At 49.0% G+C, this 17,363-nt stretch overlaps 1 protein-coding gene across 3 annotated transcripts in view; it reads right to left on the bottom strand.

Moving 5' to 3' along the window:
* LOC123766927 (Ig-like and fibronectin type-III domain-containing protein 1) overlaps window positions 1–17,363 on the bottom strand; it is a 155,681-nt gene that overhangs the window by 17,081 nt on the left and 121,237 nt on the right. For all 3 annotated transcript variants that reach the window (XM_069307413.1, XM_069307414.1, XM_069307415.1), the window contains 4 exons: window positions 14,911–15,034; window positions 13,103–13,281; window positions 11,956–12,069; window positions 8,816–8,990 (listed from right to left, as the gene is read on the bottom strand). In XM_069307413.1, the coding sequence (XP_069163514.1) occupies window positions 8,816–8,990; window positions 11,956–12,069; window positions 13,103–13,281; window positions 14,911–15,034 (592 nt within the window). The remainder of the gene's footprint in view (window positions 1–8,815; window positions 8,991–11,955; window positions 12,070–13,102; window positions 13,282–14,910; window positions 15,035–17,363) is intronic.

The raw sequence follows: 17,363 nt of genomic DNA, 5'->3' as shown, positions 1-17,363 counted from the left end.
ACGAGTGTATAAAACACACTTAATATACAATTATACACACACGTGTAATAGGACACTTGAGAGCCTTCCTGAGTCACCCTCAGAACAGCCCTACTGACAGGACCAAACTAATTGATGCAAAAAAAAAAATGTTGAATTTTCACCACTGGTTAAATAATTCACCATCACCCCCAAGGCTCTTGAAAAAAAGTTTACTTGAATATATTTCAGTGATTTTTACATACTTGTAGTCACGAGGTCTTTTTTGTAATGTCTAGAATATAATACAGAGATGACCAGACCCACACACACTAGAAGGTGAAGGGACGACGACGTTCCGGTCCGTCCTGGACCATTCTCAAGTCGATTGTCTTGAGAATGGTCCAGGACGGACCGAAACGTCGTCGTCCCTTCACCTTCTAGTGTGTGGTCTGCTCAACATACTTTAGCCCCGTTATTGTGACTCCTCGCCTGCATAATACACAGTTTTTGATTCAATATTAACAAGAGGTGTCTGAGGGTCACTAAGACTGCTTCACACGCCCTCTGCTGGCGTACTTGGACACTTATAAGTCACGCCTGACTTCACTGTTTCACTCGGATCGCTCACAAGTGCACTTAAGGGCTCTTAATAGCTTCAGCTGGAGTTATATAACTCCAGGAACTCTGTTCCCTGCTTGAGAGGTAAGTTGAAGCACCTGGACCTGGCCCTCAAGTGGCTACTGTGCGCTCCCAGGTGTGTGTACCTGTGGTTCAAGTGGCACTTAAGGGGGGGGGGGCAGCACACACGTGACCAGGTGCCAGATTCACGAAGCAGTTACGCAAGCACTTACGAACCTTTACATCTTTTCTCAATCTTTGGCGGCTTTGTTTACTATTATTAAACAGTTAATGAGCTCGGAAGCACCAGGAGGCTGTTTATAACAATAACAACAGTTGATTGACAGGTTTTCATGCTTGTAAACTGTTTAATAAATGTAAACAAAGCCGTCAAAGATTGAGGAAAGATGGACACGTTCGTAAGTGCTTGCGTAACTGCTTCGTGAATCTGGCCCCAGTACTTGCGTAAGTGCTTCGTGAATCTGGCCTCAGTACTTGCGTAAGTGCTTCGTGAATCTGGCCCCTGTACTTGCGTAACTGCTTCGTGAATCTGGCCCCTGTACTTGCGTAACTGCTTCGTGAATCTGGCCCCTGTACTTGCGTAACTGCTTCGTGAATCTGGCCCCTGTACTTGCGTAACTGCTTCGTGAATCTGGCCCCTGTACTTGCGTAACTGCTTCGTGAATCTGGCCCCTGTACTTGCGTAACTGCTTCGTGAATCTGGCCCCTGCACCACAGCTTAGTTCACCGTCAACACAGTTTATATCATGCTGGTGTGAATGGCTTCCTTATAACAGGACAAGCATGACAAAGACAACCTTTTGTCTCCGTAATTAATTTTCAGCAAATTAGACCCCCCAAAAACGGCCCAGAAAGTCACTGAACGACAAGAAAAGTCACATTTGACGGACTGAAGCCGACAAGTAAGGTGTCACATTTGACGGACTGAAGCCGACAAGTAAGGTGTCACATTTGACGGACTGAAGCCGACAAGTAAGGTGTCACATTTGACGGACTGAAGCCGACAAGTAAGGTGTCACATTTGACGGACTGAAGCCGACAAGCAAGGTGTCACATTTGACGGACTGAAGCCGACAAGTAAGGTGTCACATTTGACGGACTGAAGCCGACAAAAAAGGTGACACATTTGACGGACTGAAGCCGACAAAAAAAGGTGACACATTTGACGGACTGAAGCCGACAAGAAAGGTGTCACATTTGACGGACTGAAGCCGACAAGTAAGGTGTCACATTTGACGGACTGAAGCCGACAAAAAAGGTGACACATTTGACGGACTGAAGCCGACAAGAAAGGTGTCACATTTGACGGACTGAAGCCGACAAGAAAGGTGTCACATTTGACGGACTGAAGCCGACAAGAAAGGTGTCACATTTGACGGACTGAAGCCGACAAGAAAGGTGTCACATTTGACGGACTGAAGCCGACACGAAAGGTGTCACATTTGACGGACTGAAGCCGACAAAAAAGGTGACACATTTGACGGACTGAAGCCGACAAGAAAGGTGTCACATTTGACGGACTGAAGCCGACAAGAAAGGTGTCACATTTGACGGACTGAAGCCGACAAAAAAGGAGACACATTTGACGGACTGAAGCCGACAAGAAAGGTGTCACATTTGACGGACTGAAGCCGACAAGAAAGGTGTCACATTTGATGGACTGAAGCCGAGAAGAAAGGTGTCACATTTGACGGACTGAAGCCGACAAGAAAGGTGTCACATTTGATGGACTGAAGCCGACAAGAAAGGTGTCACATTTGACGGACTGAAGCCGACAAGAAAGGTGTCACATTTGACGGACTGAAGCCGACAAAAAAGGTGACACATTTGACTGACTGAAGCCGACAAGAAAGGTGTCACATTTGACGGACTGAAGCCGACACGAAAGGTGTCACATTTGACGGACTGAAGCCGACAAGAAAGGTGTCACATTTGACGGACTGAAGCCGACAAGAAAGGTGACACATTTGACGGACCGTAGCAAGAGTTACCTTTGTAATATAGTGATGGCTCACCTCTCACACTAACAATGAAGGAGCCAGACAAGCTACCGTCACCCAAGCTGGCTCCTGGTCACTCCAGACCCCCATCTTGTACAAAGACTACACTGAAGTGCGTGTAAGCTGAACCTTGTGAATATTAAGACTCCTTCAAGAGAAAGTGGAACCCGAGGCGAGGATGAGAGCCATTCTTGCTGCATCAAAGACCTGTGTTTGACTCGCGGGGAATATTGATCACTGCACATTCAAGCAGACGGAATAAAGCAGAGCTCATATGTTTTTTATTCAACTGTCCCGTCATCGTTATTACAACGTCATTGTTACGTCACTGAATGACACCCTCGTGATTGGCTGTTAGGTCCGCGTATCGTACTGGTGAAATATTTTAGATTACAATTTGTTTTTTTCTATTGAATTAAAAAACAGGACCATTATTATGCCGTCACCATGGAAACAGAGTGAATAGAGAGCATGCAAATTATATCTTATTATCAACATGACTTAATTGGACTACATAATGTGTTTGGGTGACGGAATATGAGTGAAAATGACACTATGAGTGACAGTGATGGCGTTAGTTGGTCCACCACAGGAGGCTGAGTGCACGGATGTCACTCATCCACACTAGGCTGAGTGCACGGAGGTCACTCCAACACTAGGCTGAGTGCACGGATGTCACTCCAACACTGGGCTGAGTGCACGGAGGTCACTCCAACACAGGGCTGAGTGCACGGATGTCACTCCAACACTAGGCTGAGTGCACGGAGGTCACTCCAACACTAGGCTGAGTGCACAGAGGTCGCTCCAACACTAGGCTGAGTGCACGGAGGTCGCTCCAACACTAGGCTGAGTGCACGGAGGTCACTCCAACACTAGGCTGAGTGCACGGATGTCGCTCCAACACTAGGCTGAGTGCACGGAGGTCACTCCAACACTAGGCTGAGTGCACGGAGGTCACTCCAACACTAGGCTGAGTGCACGGAGGTCGCTCCAACACTGGGCTGAGTGCACGGATGTCACTCCAACACTAGGCTGAGTGCACGGAGGTCACTCCAACACTGGACTGAGTGCACGGATGTCACTCCAACACTGGGCTGAGTGCACGGAGGTCACTCCACCACTAGGCTGAGTGCACGGAGGTCGCTCCAACACAGGGCTGAGTGCACGGATGTCACTCCAACACTGGGCTGAGTGCACGGATGTCACTCCAACACAAGGCTGAGTGCACGGATGTCACTCCAACACTAGGCTGAGTGCACGGATGTCGCTCCAACACAGGGCTGAGTGCACGGATGTCACTCCAACACTGGACTGAGTGCACGGATGTCACTCCAACACTGGGCTGAGTGCACGGAGGTCACTCCAACACTAGGCTGAGTGCACGGATGTCACTCCAACACTGGGCTGAGTGCACGGAGGTCACTCCAACACTAGGCTGAGTGCACGGATGTCACTCCAACACTAGGCTGAGTGCACGGATGTCACTCCACCACTAGGCTGAGTGCACGGAGGTCGCTCCAACACAGGGCTGAGTGCACGGATGTCACTCCAACACTGGGCTGAGTGCACGGATGTCACTCCAACACAGGGCTGAGTGCACGAATGTCACTCCAACACTAGGCTGAGTGCACGGATGTCACTCCAACACTGGGCTGAGTGCACGTATGTCACTCCAACACAAGGCTGAGTGCACGGATGTCACTCCAACACTAGGCTGAGTGCACGGATGTCGCTCCAACACAAGGCTGAGTGCACGGATGTCACTCCAACACTAGGCTGAGTGCACGGATGTCGCTCCAACACAGGGCTGAGTGCACGGATGTCACTCCAACACTGGACTGAGTGCACGGATGTCACTCCAACACTGGGCTGAGTGCACGAATGTCACTCCAACACTAGGCTGAGTGCACGGATGTCACTCCAACACTGGGCTGAGTGCACGGAGGTCACTCCAACACTGGGCTGAGTGCACGGATGTCACTCCAACACTGGGCTGAGTGCACGGATGTCACTCCAACACAAGGCTGAGTGCACGGATGGCACTCCAACAGAGGACTGAGTGCACGGATGTCACTCCAACACAGGGCTGAGTGCACGGATGTCACTCCAACACTGGGCTGAGTGCACGGATGTCACTCCAACACTGGGCTGAGTGCACGGATGTCACTCCAACACTAGGCTGAGTGCACGGAGGTCACTCCAACACTAGGCTGAGTGCACGGAGGTCACTCCAACACTAGGCTGAGTGCACGGAGGTCACTCCAACACTAGGCTGAGTGCACGGAGGTCACTCCAACACTAGGCTGAGTGCACGGAGGTCACTCCAACACTAGGCTGAGTGCACGGAGGTCACTCCAACACTAGGCTGAGTGCACGGAGGTCACTCCAACACTAGGCTGAGTGCACGGATGTCACTCCAACACTGGGCTGGGTGCACGTATGTCACTCCAACACAAGGCTGAGTGCACGGAGGTCACTCCAACACTGGGCTGAGTGCACGGATGTCACTCTAACACTGGGCTGAGTGCACGGAGGTCACTCCAACACTGGGCTGAGTGCACATCGGGCACTCTAGCAAGGTTAAGAGTACATTTAAGTACCCTGGGATGGTCTTGAATGCCGCCCCCCTCCCACGGGCTTAGGTTCCTGGGACCCAGCCTTACCCCAATTCTTGAAACCTGTTCAAAATGTGTGTCTCAAGAATAGTAGCTGGCAGCCCATTCTACTCTCCCACAGCCTCTTTACAAACCACTTGTTCCACTCTTCCCATCCCGGTATATATATCACGTGAGTAAACTGTCCATTCCTTCTGTTCCATAGGAAAAATGTAGATTAGTCTGTATTCATTCCTGTATGGGGGAAGAGTAATGAGTACTCAACACCTGTATGGGGGAAGAGTAATGAGTACTCAACACCTGTATGGGGGAAGAGTAATGTGTTCTCAACACCTGTATCGGGTAGACTAATGAGTATTCAACACCTGCATGAGGAAGAGTAATGAGTACTCAACACCTGTATGGGGGAAGATTAATGAGTACTCAACACCGGCATGAGGAAGAGTAATGAGTACTCAACACCTGTAAAATGTACAGTCATGAGTAACGCTCAAAATATATTGGTAATAGTTTGTAATGCTTAAAACATCTGTGTCACGCCTTTCAGAGCTGAAAACACATGTCACTGAGTGTAAGGTTGTGTCACCAACTGTGACATAGTTGGTAACGTTCACATCACACGAGTGCTTCATTGTAACACTTATAACACCTGTGTTATGGTTTGTAGAGAGCTTTAAACATCTGTGTCATGATTTGCAGGAGATTTAAACACCTGTGTCATGATTTGTAGGAGATTTAAACACTTGTGTCATGGTTTGTAGAGAGCTTTAAACATGTGTCATGATTTGTAGGAGATTTAAACACCTGTGTCATGGTTTGTAGGAGATTTAAACATCTGTGTCATGGTTTGTAGAGCTTTAAACATCTGTATCATAGTTTTTAGAGCTTTAAACATCTGTGTAATAATTTGTAAAGCTTTAAACATGTGTGTCATGGTTTGTAAAAAACTTTAAACATCTGTGTCACGGTTAGTAGAGCTTTAAACACCCGTTTCCTTATATTGCCAACGCAAATTCTAGCAGGTTCCGGCCCCTACCAACCTCTGGAGGGTCATCAAGTCCACCACAATACCTTACAGAGCAATCAACACGTTTGGTGTTGGCCTTAAGTCCTACCAACCTCTGGAGGGTCACCAAGTCCACCACAATACCTTACAGACTAAACAACACGTTTAGTGTTGGCCTTAAGTCCTACCAACCTCTGGAGGGTCACCAAGTCCACCACAATACCTTACAGACTAAACAACACGTTTAGTGTTGGCCTTAAGTCCTACCAACCTCTGGAGGGTCACCAAGTCCACCACAATACCTTACAGACTAAACAACACGTTTAGTGTTGGCCTTAAGTCCTACCAACCTCTGGAGGGTCACCAAGTCCACCACAATACCTTACAGACTAAACAACACGTTTAGTGTTGGCCTTAAGTCCTACCAACCTCTGGAGGGTCACCAAGTCCACCACAATACCTTACAGACTAAACAACACGTTTAGTGTTGGCCTTAAGTCCTACCAACCTCTGGAGGGTCATCAAGTCCACCACAATACCTTACAGACTAAACAACGCGTTTAGTGTTGGCCTTAAGTCCTACCAACCTCTGGAGGGTCACCAAGTCCACCACAATACCTTACAGACCAATCAACGCGTTTAGTGTTGGCCTTAAGTCCTACCAACCTCTGGAGGGTCATCAAGTCCACCACAATACCTTACAGACTAAACAACACGTTTAGTGTCGGCCTTAAGTCCTACCAACCTCTGGAGGGTCATCAAGTCCACCACAATACCTTACAGACTAAACAACGCGTTTAGTGTTGGCCTTAAGTCCTACCAACCTCTGGAGGGTCACCAAGTCCACCACAATACCTTACAGACTAAACAACGCGTTTAGTGTTGGCCTTAAGTCCTACCAACCTCTGGAGGGTCATCAAGTCCACCACAATACCTTACAGAGCAAACAACACGTTCAGTGTTGGCCTTAAGTCCTACCAACCTCTGGAGGGTCACCAAGTCCACCACAATACCTTACAGACTAAACAACATGTTTAGTGTTGGCCTTAAGTCCTACCAACCTCTGGAGGGTCACCAAGTCCACCACAATACCTTACAGACTAAACAACACGTTTAGTGTTGGCCTTAAGTCCTACCAACCTCTGGAGGGTCATCAAGTCCACCACAATACCTTACAGAGCAAACAACACGTTTGGTGTCGGCCTTAAGTCCTACCAACCTCTGGAGGGTCACCAAGTCCACCACAATACCTTACAGACCAAACAACACGTTTAGTGTTGGCCTTAAGTCCTACCAACCTCTGGAGGGTCACCAAGTCCACCACAATACCTTACAGACCAAACAACACGTTTGGTGTTGGCCTTAAGTCCTACCAACCTCTGGAGGGTCAATAATTCTCGGTATATTGACCCCCTGGCCAAGGTGTCAAAGCCTCCCCCTCCCCCCCCCCACCTTCATTGTGTAATGTCAAGCTAAACAAACAAACAAACTATAGTGTCTCCATTGTCCCAGGAGAGTCCATTGTTTCATGAAGCATTTTATTAATTAATTTGTCAATTAAACATTTGAATGTGTTTTTGTTGTTTTTATTTAAGATAAACAATAATTTGTGGTGGAAAGTTATACAAAAAAAATTATCAAATATGTACCGATATTTTTTTTGTTGTTGCTATTATGATGATTTTAGATGTTATTTGTAAATAAAAATAATGTAATAAAATATTTGTAAATAAAAATAATGTAATAAAATATTGGTAAATAAAAATAATGTATTAAAATATTTGTAAATAAAAATAATGTATTAAAATATTTGTAAATAAAAATAATGTATTAAAACATTTGTAAATAAAAATAATGTAATAAAATATTTGTAAATAAAAATAATGTATTAAAACATTTGTAAATAAAAATAATGTAATAAAATATTTGTAAATAAAAATCTCTGATGAAAAGGTATTTTGAATCAGGAAGTAAATACAATTATCTCTAGTGATGAGCTGACCGTAGTTCTATACCGAACACGTCAGTGTGGCTAGAACCGAACACGTCGGTGTGGCCAGAACCGAACACGTCGGTGTGGCTAGAACCGAACACGTCGGTGTGGCCGGAACCGAACACGTCGGTGTGGCCAGAACCGAACACGTCGGTGTGGCCAGAACCGAACACGTCGGTGTGGCCAGAACCGAACACGTCTGTGTCGCCAGAACCGAACACGTCGGTGTGGCCAGAACCGAACACGTCGGTGTGGCCAGAACCGAACACGTCGGTGTGGCTAGAACCGAACACGTGAGACACCAGCCTATACCATATACATATCATTAGGGCCACCCACCTCCCCCCCCCCCCACCATAAGACCCCATCACCCACCTGCCCCCCACGTACTATAAGACTCATCACCCACCTCCCCCCCATACAATAAGACCCATCACCCACCTCCCCCACGTACTATAAGACCCATCACCCACCTCCCCCCCATACAATAAGACCCATCACCCACCTCCCCCACGTACTATAAGACCCATCACCCACCTCCCCCCCATACAATAAGACCCATCACCCACCTCCCCCACGTACTATAAGACCCATCACCCACCTGCTGCACACTTCATCAGCTTGCTAAAGTCAGGGATGCACTCTTCTCGGTTCATCACTCGATCAAAGTTGAGCTCGTCGAAGGCGCACGCGTCCATGCAGCTGTCACTCACGTTGTTCACTCGGCAGCACTCAGATACGTCGATCTCCAGCTTAACCGGCTTCACGATCTGAACCTGAGTGGCAGAACAGGTCTGAGTGTTAACACGGAATGTAAACAATGCTATAACCTCTTCCACCTTGCTGGCAACAGTGTATGCAAATCTGGCAATTAAGGCCAGTATTCGCTATTTTATTGGTAACTGTGCATATTAATAAAGTAATTAAGACTAAGCTTCACACCGTTTTTTGGCAACACTGTTAATAATGTAATTAAGGTGTCTTTATTGGCTACACTGTACGCTTATTGGCTAGTAAAACTATCTCAACTATAATGGGTATACTTGTAGTGAGTGCAGCTGGGGTGTGTAGTGACACACACACACACACACACACACACACACACACACACACACACACACACACACACACACACACACACACTCACACGCTCTTCAACTCTTGCAGACGATGAGTCTTAATAACATGGCTGAGGAACTACTGAATACCACACGAGACTTGATAATTTGATAATAGCACAAGACGGACCGAAACGTCGTCGCTTCTCACCTTAATATACAAGAAAGTAGGAAGACAGGACCCATATAGGACTAGAGACAGGTGTTACAGGCATGGAGTTGCTTCAAGGTCCTGTAGTGACTCACAGGGGCAACAGCCAACCTGTGGAGCCAACAGCACATAAATCCAGTCTCTCTCTCAGCACCAAAATGGCTTCGGTGATATAAGAACATTAGAACAAAGGTAACTGCAGAAGGCCTATTGGCACATACGAGGCAGCTCCTATTTATAACCACCCAATCCCACTCATATACATGTCCAACCTACGCTTGAAACAATCGAGGGACCCCACCTCCACCACGTGGGATCCCTCGATATCAGGTCAAGTCACCTGTATCTGACTGCAATCATAAAACGAGTATGATAAAACAGGTGAAAATAAGGTGATCTGAGAGAGTGTTCCTTGGCTTCCAGGAAACGTGTTTGACACAATGGCTCTCTGAAGGTTGTGGCGCCAACTTGAGAAGACAGCTGGTGTTCCTGGAAGATTACTGGCGTGGAAGACGCCAGGGAACCTCTCTGGCCGGATAGTTCAATCCCAGTGGAGGAGCCGGATTGTTGAGACCACAGGTGCTGTGGCACATGAATCACTGCCGGAAACCATTCCGTTCCGGATATATGCAGATGATCTGACAGAGAAAACTGGACAGTGTTTTGATAAAAACCTGACGAGAAGGATTGGAAACGAATATATCTGTAGACGGCCACAGGGGACAAGCTGCGCTTCAGTGATGTTTGGAATATGGTTGCTAGATTTCAACCATGACAAATGCAAAGTAATGAGTGATACAAAGTAGACCTCGATGGCCTTAGAGATAAAAAGAAGAGATAGCTGCTGGGAACATAATAAAGATGTGAAACAAACAGCAAACCATGACCCTAAGGAAAACATTTCAAAATATCGATGGTAGCATACACTAACCTTATACATATTCTAGTAAGCTTTAGGAAACTGGAGAAAAGAAACTAGACAAAGAAACTAGACAAGCCTAGAACAATATATGTAACCTATGTAAGACCAACTGTTGTGTATGCAGCCCCGATTTAGAGATCCAACCTGGAGACCATTATCAAAAAATGACAACAAGAGGACCTGTGCAAAAATAGACTACTAATGTGATGACGGAGAGAAGTGAACCCTCGTCTCCTTGGAGGACAGACGGTAAGGTGAGGATATGATAACAACGTACAAGATACTGAGGGAAATTATCAGGGTGGATGAAGAGGCAACGTGTAAAATAACAGCCCTGCCAGAGGACACAAGTGGAGGCTGGACACACACACAGATGAGCTCAGGAGATGACAGGAAATACTTACAGTAAGGAACAAATCCATAAGGGCCGTGACGAGGGCTCGAACCTACGTCCGAGAGGATCCCAGACGCTGCCTTAATCGACTGAGCTACGACATGGTTAAAACAATTGCAACCAGCAAATCATCCTGATTTACCCACAGATCCTGCAGCCTCTCCGAGACACAAACCAGGGTTATACACAATTCATTTGATACATCACGCTATTATGATTTCTGTGTGTAATACAGTAAGGGTTGCAAGTCAATGCAGCATCTACATGAAACAATTACAGAGGTGAATGCATTAAACTACAACAAACAAATACAATGATAAATACAAGAACTGAATATCATTGTATTAACTAACAAGTGGAACGGAGCCGCAGACCAGTCATGCGGCTGGAAGGAAACAGTTAGTCATAAGTTATGAGTAAATGGCATGAACTGGAGAAGGGAATACTTGAGTCTGCCATGACACACAAGTTTTAATGTTGATGTTATCAAAACTTGGAGGTCAGACCGGGCCCAAGAGCTCACTCTCGGCCCTGCAGGCACAACTAGGTAAGTAAACACACACACACACACACACACACACACACACACACACACACACACACACACACACACAGGCAAAATAACGCACAAATTAACACATGTATGAAGGAGCGTTACCTTAGTGGTGTGTGTGCAATGAGCCTTACCTTAATGAGCTGTGTATTGAGCCTTACCTTAGTGGTGTGTATGGCAGCCTTACCTTAGTTATGAGGGATAAAAAGCCTTATTTCAGGGAGCCTTACCTTAGTGTAGTGTGTGAGGGGGAGCCTTACCTTAGTGTAGTGTGTGAGGGGGAGCCTTACCTTAGTGTAGTGTGTGAGGGGGAGCCTTACCTTAGTGTAGTGTGTGAGGGGGAGCTTTACCTTAGTGTTGTGTGTGAGGGGGAGCCTTACCTTAGTGTTGTGTGTGAGGGGGAGCCTTACCTTAGTTGTGAGGGATAAAAAGCCTTATTTCAGGGAGCCTTAGCTTAGTGTAGTGTGTGAGGGGGAGCCTTACCTTAGTGTAGTGTGTGAGGGGGAGCCTTACCTTAGTGTTGTGTGTGAGGGGGAGCCTTACCTTAGTGTAGTGTGTGAGGGGGAGCCTTACCTTAGTGTAGTGTGTGAGGGGCAGCCTTACCTTAGTGGTGTAGGTGATGGAGCCGAAGGCGTTGCGAGCGTGACAGTAGTAAAGGTCGGCGTCACTCTGATTCACACTCTTGATGGTGAGCTGCATCAGGTAGTTACCTTCGCCCTGGTCAGGAGAGAGAGAAGCAGTATTACAGCGGGCAGAGTCACCAAGAAGCAGCTTCACCAGTAAGCAGAGTCACCAGCCATCTCAAACCCCACCAAAGACGTCCATCTTCGTCCAAGTCAGTCTCAGAACTTCCGCTCACATATCTGAGAGCCCTCAGCTCAAGAGCTGAGGGCCCGACGTCCCTCAGGGCTAAAACCCAGACCGAAAACCCTCCAAGCTTATCCCAGTGGGTTTCCACCTGAAAGCTCTGAGTTACGCGGTCACTCAGATCCCTCGCACCCCAGATCAGAGTACACAATGAAAGAGTACTTAGAGAGTGCAGATAGAGCACAGGTGGTAGGGTGTGTGAGGGACTGCCACCCTCATTGTAAAGAGATCATACCCTCATTGTGAGGGAGAGAGAGGGTCCACTCCCCTCACTGTGAGGGGAGAGAGGGAGGTCCCCTCTCCTTCCCCATTGTAATGAAAACGGCATCAGTGAGAACTAACGAGGCAGATGGGGTCAAAAAGTGGAGAAGGTGATCAGGTTCCCGAGAACGACAATACATCAGGCCAGGGGTTAGCCAGCTAGGGTGAGCCAGCTAGGGTGAGCCAGCTAGGGTGAGCCAGCTAGAGTGAGCCAGCTAGGGTGAGCCAGCTGGGGTGAGCCAGCTGGGGTGAGCCAGCTAGGGTGAGCCAGCTAGGGTGAGCCAGCTGGGCTGAGCCAGCTGGGGTGAGCCAGCTAGGGTGAGCCAGCTAGGGTGAGCCAGCTAGGGTGAGCCAGCTAGGGTGAGCCAGCTGGGGTGAGCCAGCTGGGGTGAGCCAGCTAGGGTGAGCCAGCTAGGGTGAGCCAGCTAGGGTGAGCCAGCTAGGGTGAGCCAGCTGGGGTGAGCCAGCTGGGGTGAGCCAGCTAGAGCCAGCTGGCTCCACACACTCCACAAAGGTGAGAACTGTACCTCCACGCAACAAAGCGTACTGTACCTGGTTGATACCACTAGAGTGCCACAACACACACACACACACACAAGGACGTGGCCACACAGCACCTTACCTGAGCACCGGTGATGGTGTTGATGGCGTAGTTGCCTCCGTGTATGACGGGCACTCTGCCCTCAGGGTCCCGCCACCACACCAGGGAGGGCTCCGGCCAGGCGTCGACGCCACACTCCAGCGTGGTCGACCTCCCCTCTAGCACCCTCACCACCTCCTGGGCCACGATCCGGGGGCGTCCTGCAACACCAGGGAACCGCAACTAGGTGAGTACAACTAGGTGAGGACACATGTCTATTACAGCCCACACTGCCCGCGAGGATTGGTCGTTAGAGCGGAAGGCTCGGGTCTGTACGAGGGTCGGCGTTCGATCCCCAATGGTGCTTTGGGCTTTTTGTCTGTCCTCGTATCCCAGTTCTCAGTCTGTCTTATATATCCCAGCTCTCAGTCTGTCCTTATATCCAAGCTCTCAGTCTGTCCTTATATCCCAGCTCTCAGTCTGTCCTTATATCCCAGCTCTCAGTCTGTCTTATATATCCCAGCTCTCAGTCTGTCCTCATATCCCAGCTCTCAGTCTGTCTTTATATACCAGCTCTCAGTCTGTCCTCATATCCCAGCTCTCAGTCTGTCCTCATATACCAGCTCTCAGTCTGTCCTCATATACCAGCTCTCAGTCTGTCCTCATATCCCAGCTCTCAGTCTGTCTTTATATACCAGCTCTCAGTCTGTCCTCATATCCCAGCTCTCAGTCTGTCCTCATATCCCAGCTCTCAGTTTGTCCTCATATCCCAGCTCTCAGTCTGTCTTTATATACCAGCTCTCAGTCTGTCCTCATATCCCAGCTCCTAGGCTGTCCTTATAGATCCCAGCTCTCAGTCTGTCCTCATATACTAGCTCTCAGTCTGTTCTCATATACTAGCTCTCAGTCTGTCCTCATATCCCAGCTCTCAGTCTGACCTCATATCACAGCTCTCAGTCTGTCCTCATATACCAGCTCTCAGTCTGTCCTCATATACCAGCTCTCAGTCTGTCCTCATATCCCAGCTCCTTGTCCTCGGAACCCTTCCAAATATAATAGTCATACCGACATACTATTGTCTCCTCATAAGTGCCTCACATCCTTAATTCTTCAGCCCCTTACTCACCGACTGGAATATGAGGCCGTACCCCATACCTCATGGGGCACAATGCACTCAGTGGTGAGACACACTCACCAGGGAGCATGGGACACACTCACCATCTTTGTCTTACAAATAAGACTTACATATACCCATATATATGGAATAAGAGACCGATAAGTAGATAGAAAATGTCACAAGTGACAACAAGAGAGAGAGAGAGAGAGAGAGAGAGAGAGAGAGAGAGAGAGAGAGAGAGAGAGAGAGAGAGAGAGAGAGAGAGAGAGAGAGAGAGAGAGAGAGAGAGAGAGACAGAGAGAGAGAGAGAGAGAGAGAGAGACAGAGAGAGAGAGAGAGAGAGAGAGAGAGAGAGAGAGAGAGAGAGAGAGAGAGAGAGAGAGAGAGAGAGAGAGAGAGAGAGAGAGAGAGAGAGAGAGAGAGACAGAGACAGAGACAGAGAGAGAGAGAGAGAGAGAGAGAGAGAGAGAGAGAGAGAGAGAGAGAGAGAGAGAGAGAGAGAGAGAGAGAGAGAGAGAGAGAGAGAGAGACAGAGACAGAGACAGAGAGAGACAGAGACAGAGAGAGAGACAGAGAGAGAGAGACAGAGAGAGAGACAGAGAGAGAGACAGAGAGAGAAAGAGAGAGAGAGAGAGAGAGAGAGAGAGAGAGAGAGAGAGAGAGAGAGAGAGAGAGAGAGAGAGAGAGAGAGAGAGAGAGAGAGAGAGAGAGAGAGAGAGAGACAGAGACTCACGGGAGATGGTGATGGTCCTGGAGGCCTGCATGGGGGTGCCGTAGCCATTGTCGGCGTAACAGGAAATCTCCTTCATCTCCCTCGTCACGTTCTGAACGACCGTCACCATGTGTCGCGTCACGTCCTGCCAGGGAGGAGACACACAGTACAGTCCCACCACCAGTCATATTCTGCAACACTCACTCCAACACTGACCCCCCAAACACCTCCAACACTGCCCCCAAACACCTCCAACACTGCCTAGACACTGTCAACATTTTTGTTGACCTAAAGTTATTTACCTGAGTCCGCATCTCAAAGAGTAAAGATTGAGGTGTCTTATTTGTTACCTAGGTTTTATTAGAGGGGCTCACAGTAAAATATACACCCCACACCTGAGGCCTCTTGGAGTGTGAATCAAATTCTTTTATCGTGCCCTGAAGTCCCATTCTGCAGCAGTTGAGATTAATCCCTCGGCTCAAACTGCCTGCAGCAGAGGACGGAAGAGTTCAAATACCTTACGAGAAAAGTTGGCTGAGCTCAACTGGTCTCTGTACACAGTCCGGTAACTGAGCCCAGCCTCCTGTTGTGGTAGTACTTACAGCTCAACTGGTCTCTGTACACAGTCCGGTAACTGAGCCCAGCCTCCTGTTGTGGTAGTACTTACAGTAACGATGAGGACTATACTATATATATATACCCACCTACAACGCAATTATAACGTAGCAATCTGAACTATTGAGTTGGACAAACCGGAAAACTATATTTGTTACTTGTGTTGCTTTGACAAACTAACCTAACCTAACCTAACCTAACCTAACCTAACCTAACCTTCTTAGGCCTAATACACGACATCTGAGGCCTAATGTAGTCCACATGCATGCTAAACTAGGCCTAGGAATATTTAACTTTGTTCTACAGCATTATTTATTTCAATAGAATTCCTTACTAGTCAGTATACTACTATCCTCATCACCTGGTGGATGAGGATGCTGGGGTCACTCACCTGGTGGATGAGGATGCTGGGGTCACTCACCTGGTGGATGAGGATGCTGGGGCCACTCACCTGGTGGATGAGCATGCTGGGGTTACTCACCTGGTGGATGAGGATGCTGGGGTCACTCACCTGGTGGATGAGGATGCTGGGGCCACTCACCTGGTGGATGAGGATGCTGGGGTCACTCACCTGGTGGATGAGGATGCTGGGGGTCACTCACCTGGTGGATGAAGATGCTGAGGTCACTCACCTGGTGGATGAGGATGCTGGGGTCACTCACCTGGTGGATGAGGATGCTGGGGCCACTCACCTGGTGGATGAGGATGCTGGGGTCACTCACCTGGTGGATGAGGATGCTGGGGTCACTCACCTGGTGGATGAGGATGCTGGGGCCACTCACCTGGTGGATGAGGATGCTGGGGCCACTCACCTGGTGGATGAGGATGCTGAGGGCCACTCACCTGATGGATGAGGATGCTGAGGGCCACTCACCTGATGGATGAGGATGCTGGGGCCACTCACCTGGTGGATGAGGATGCTGGGGTCACTCACCTGGTGGATGAGGATGCTGGGGGTCACTCACCTGGTGGATGAGGATGCTGGGGCCACTCACCTGGTGGATGAGGATGCTGGGGTCACTCACCTGGTGGATGAGGATGCTGGGGTCACTCACCTGGTGGATGAGGATGCTGGGGCCACTCACCTGGTGGATGAGGATGCTGGGGCCACTCACCTGGTGGATGAGGATGCTGGGGTCACTCACCTGGTGGATGAGGATGCTGGGGGTCACTCACCTGGTAGATGAGGATGCTGGGGTCACTCACCTGGTGGATGAGGATGCTGAGGTCACTCACCTGGTGGATGAGGATGCTGGGGGTCACTCACCTGGTGGATGAGGATGCTGGGGTCACTCACCTGGTGGATGAGGATGCTGGGGGCCACTCACCTGGTGGATAAGGATGCTGGGGGTCACTCACCTGGTGGATGAGGATGCTGGGGTCACTCACCTGGTGGATGAGGATGCTGGGGCCACTCACCTGGTGGATGATGATGCTGGGGGTCACTCACCTGGTGGATGAGGATGCTGGGGGTCACTCACCTGGTGGATGAGGATGCTGAGGGTCACTCACCTGGTGGATGAGGATGCTGGGGTCACTCACCTGGTGGATGAGGATGCTGAGGGCCACTCACCTGGTGGATGAGGATGCTGGGGTCACTCACCTGGTGGATGAGGATGCTGGGGGTCACTCACCTGGTGGATGAGGATGCTGAGGTCACTCACCTGGTGGATGAGCATGCTGGGGTTACTCACCTGGTGGATGAGGATGCTGGGGTCACTCACCTGGTGGATGAGGATGCTGGGGCCACTCACCTGGTGGATGAGGATGCTGGGGTCACTCACCTGGTGGATGAGGATGCTGGGGGTCACTCACCTGGTGGATGAGGATGCTGAGGTCACTCACCTGGTGGATGAGGA

The sequence above is a fragment of the Procambarus clarkii genome, chromosome 60 (genome assembly GCF_040958095.1).
Source record: "Procambarus clarkii isolate CNS0578487 chromosome 60, FALCON_Pclarkii_2.0, whole genome shotgun sequence".
Lineage (NCBI taxonomy): Eukaryota > Metazoa > Arthropoda > Malacostraca > Decapoda > Cambaridae > Procambarus > Procambarus clarkii.
This window is presented reverse-complemented; position numbering and strand designations above follow the sequence as displayed.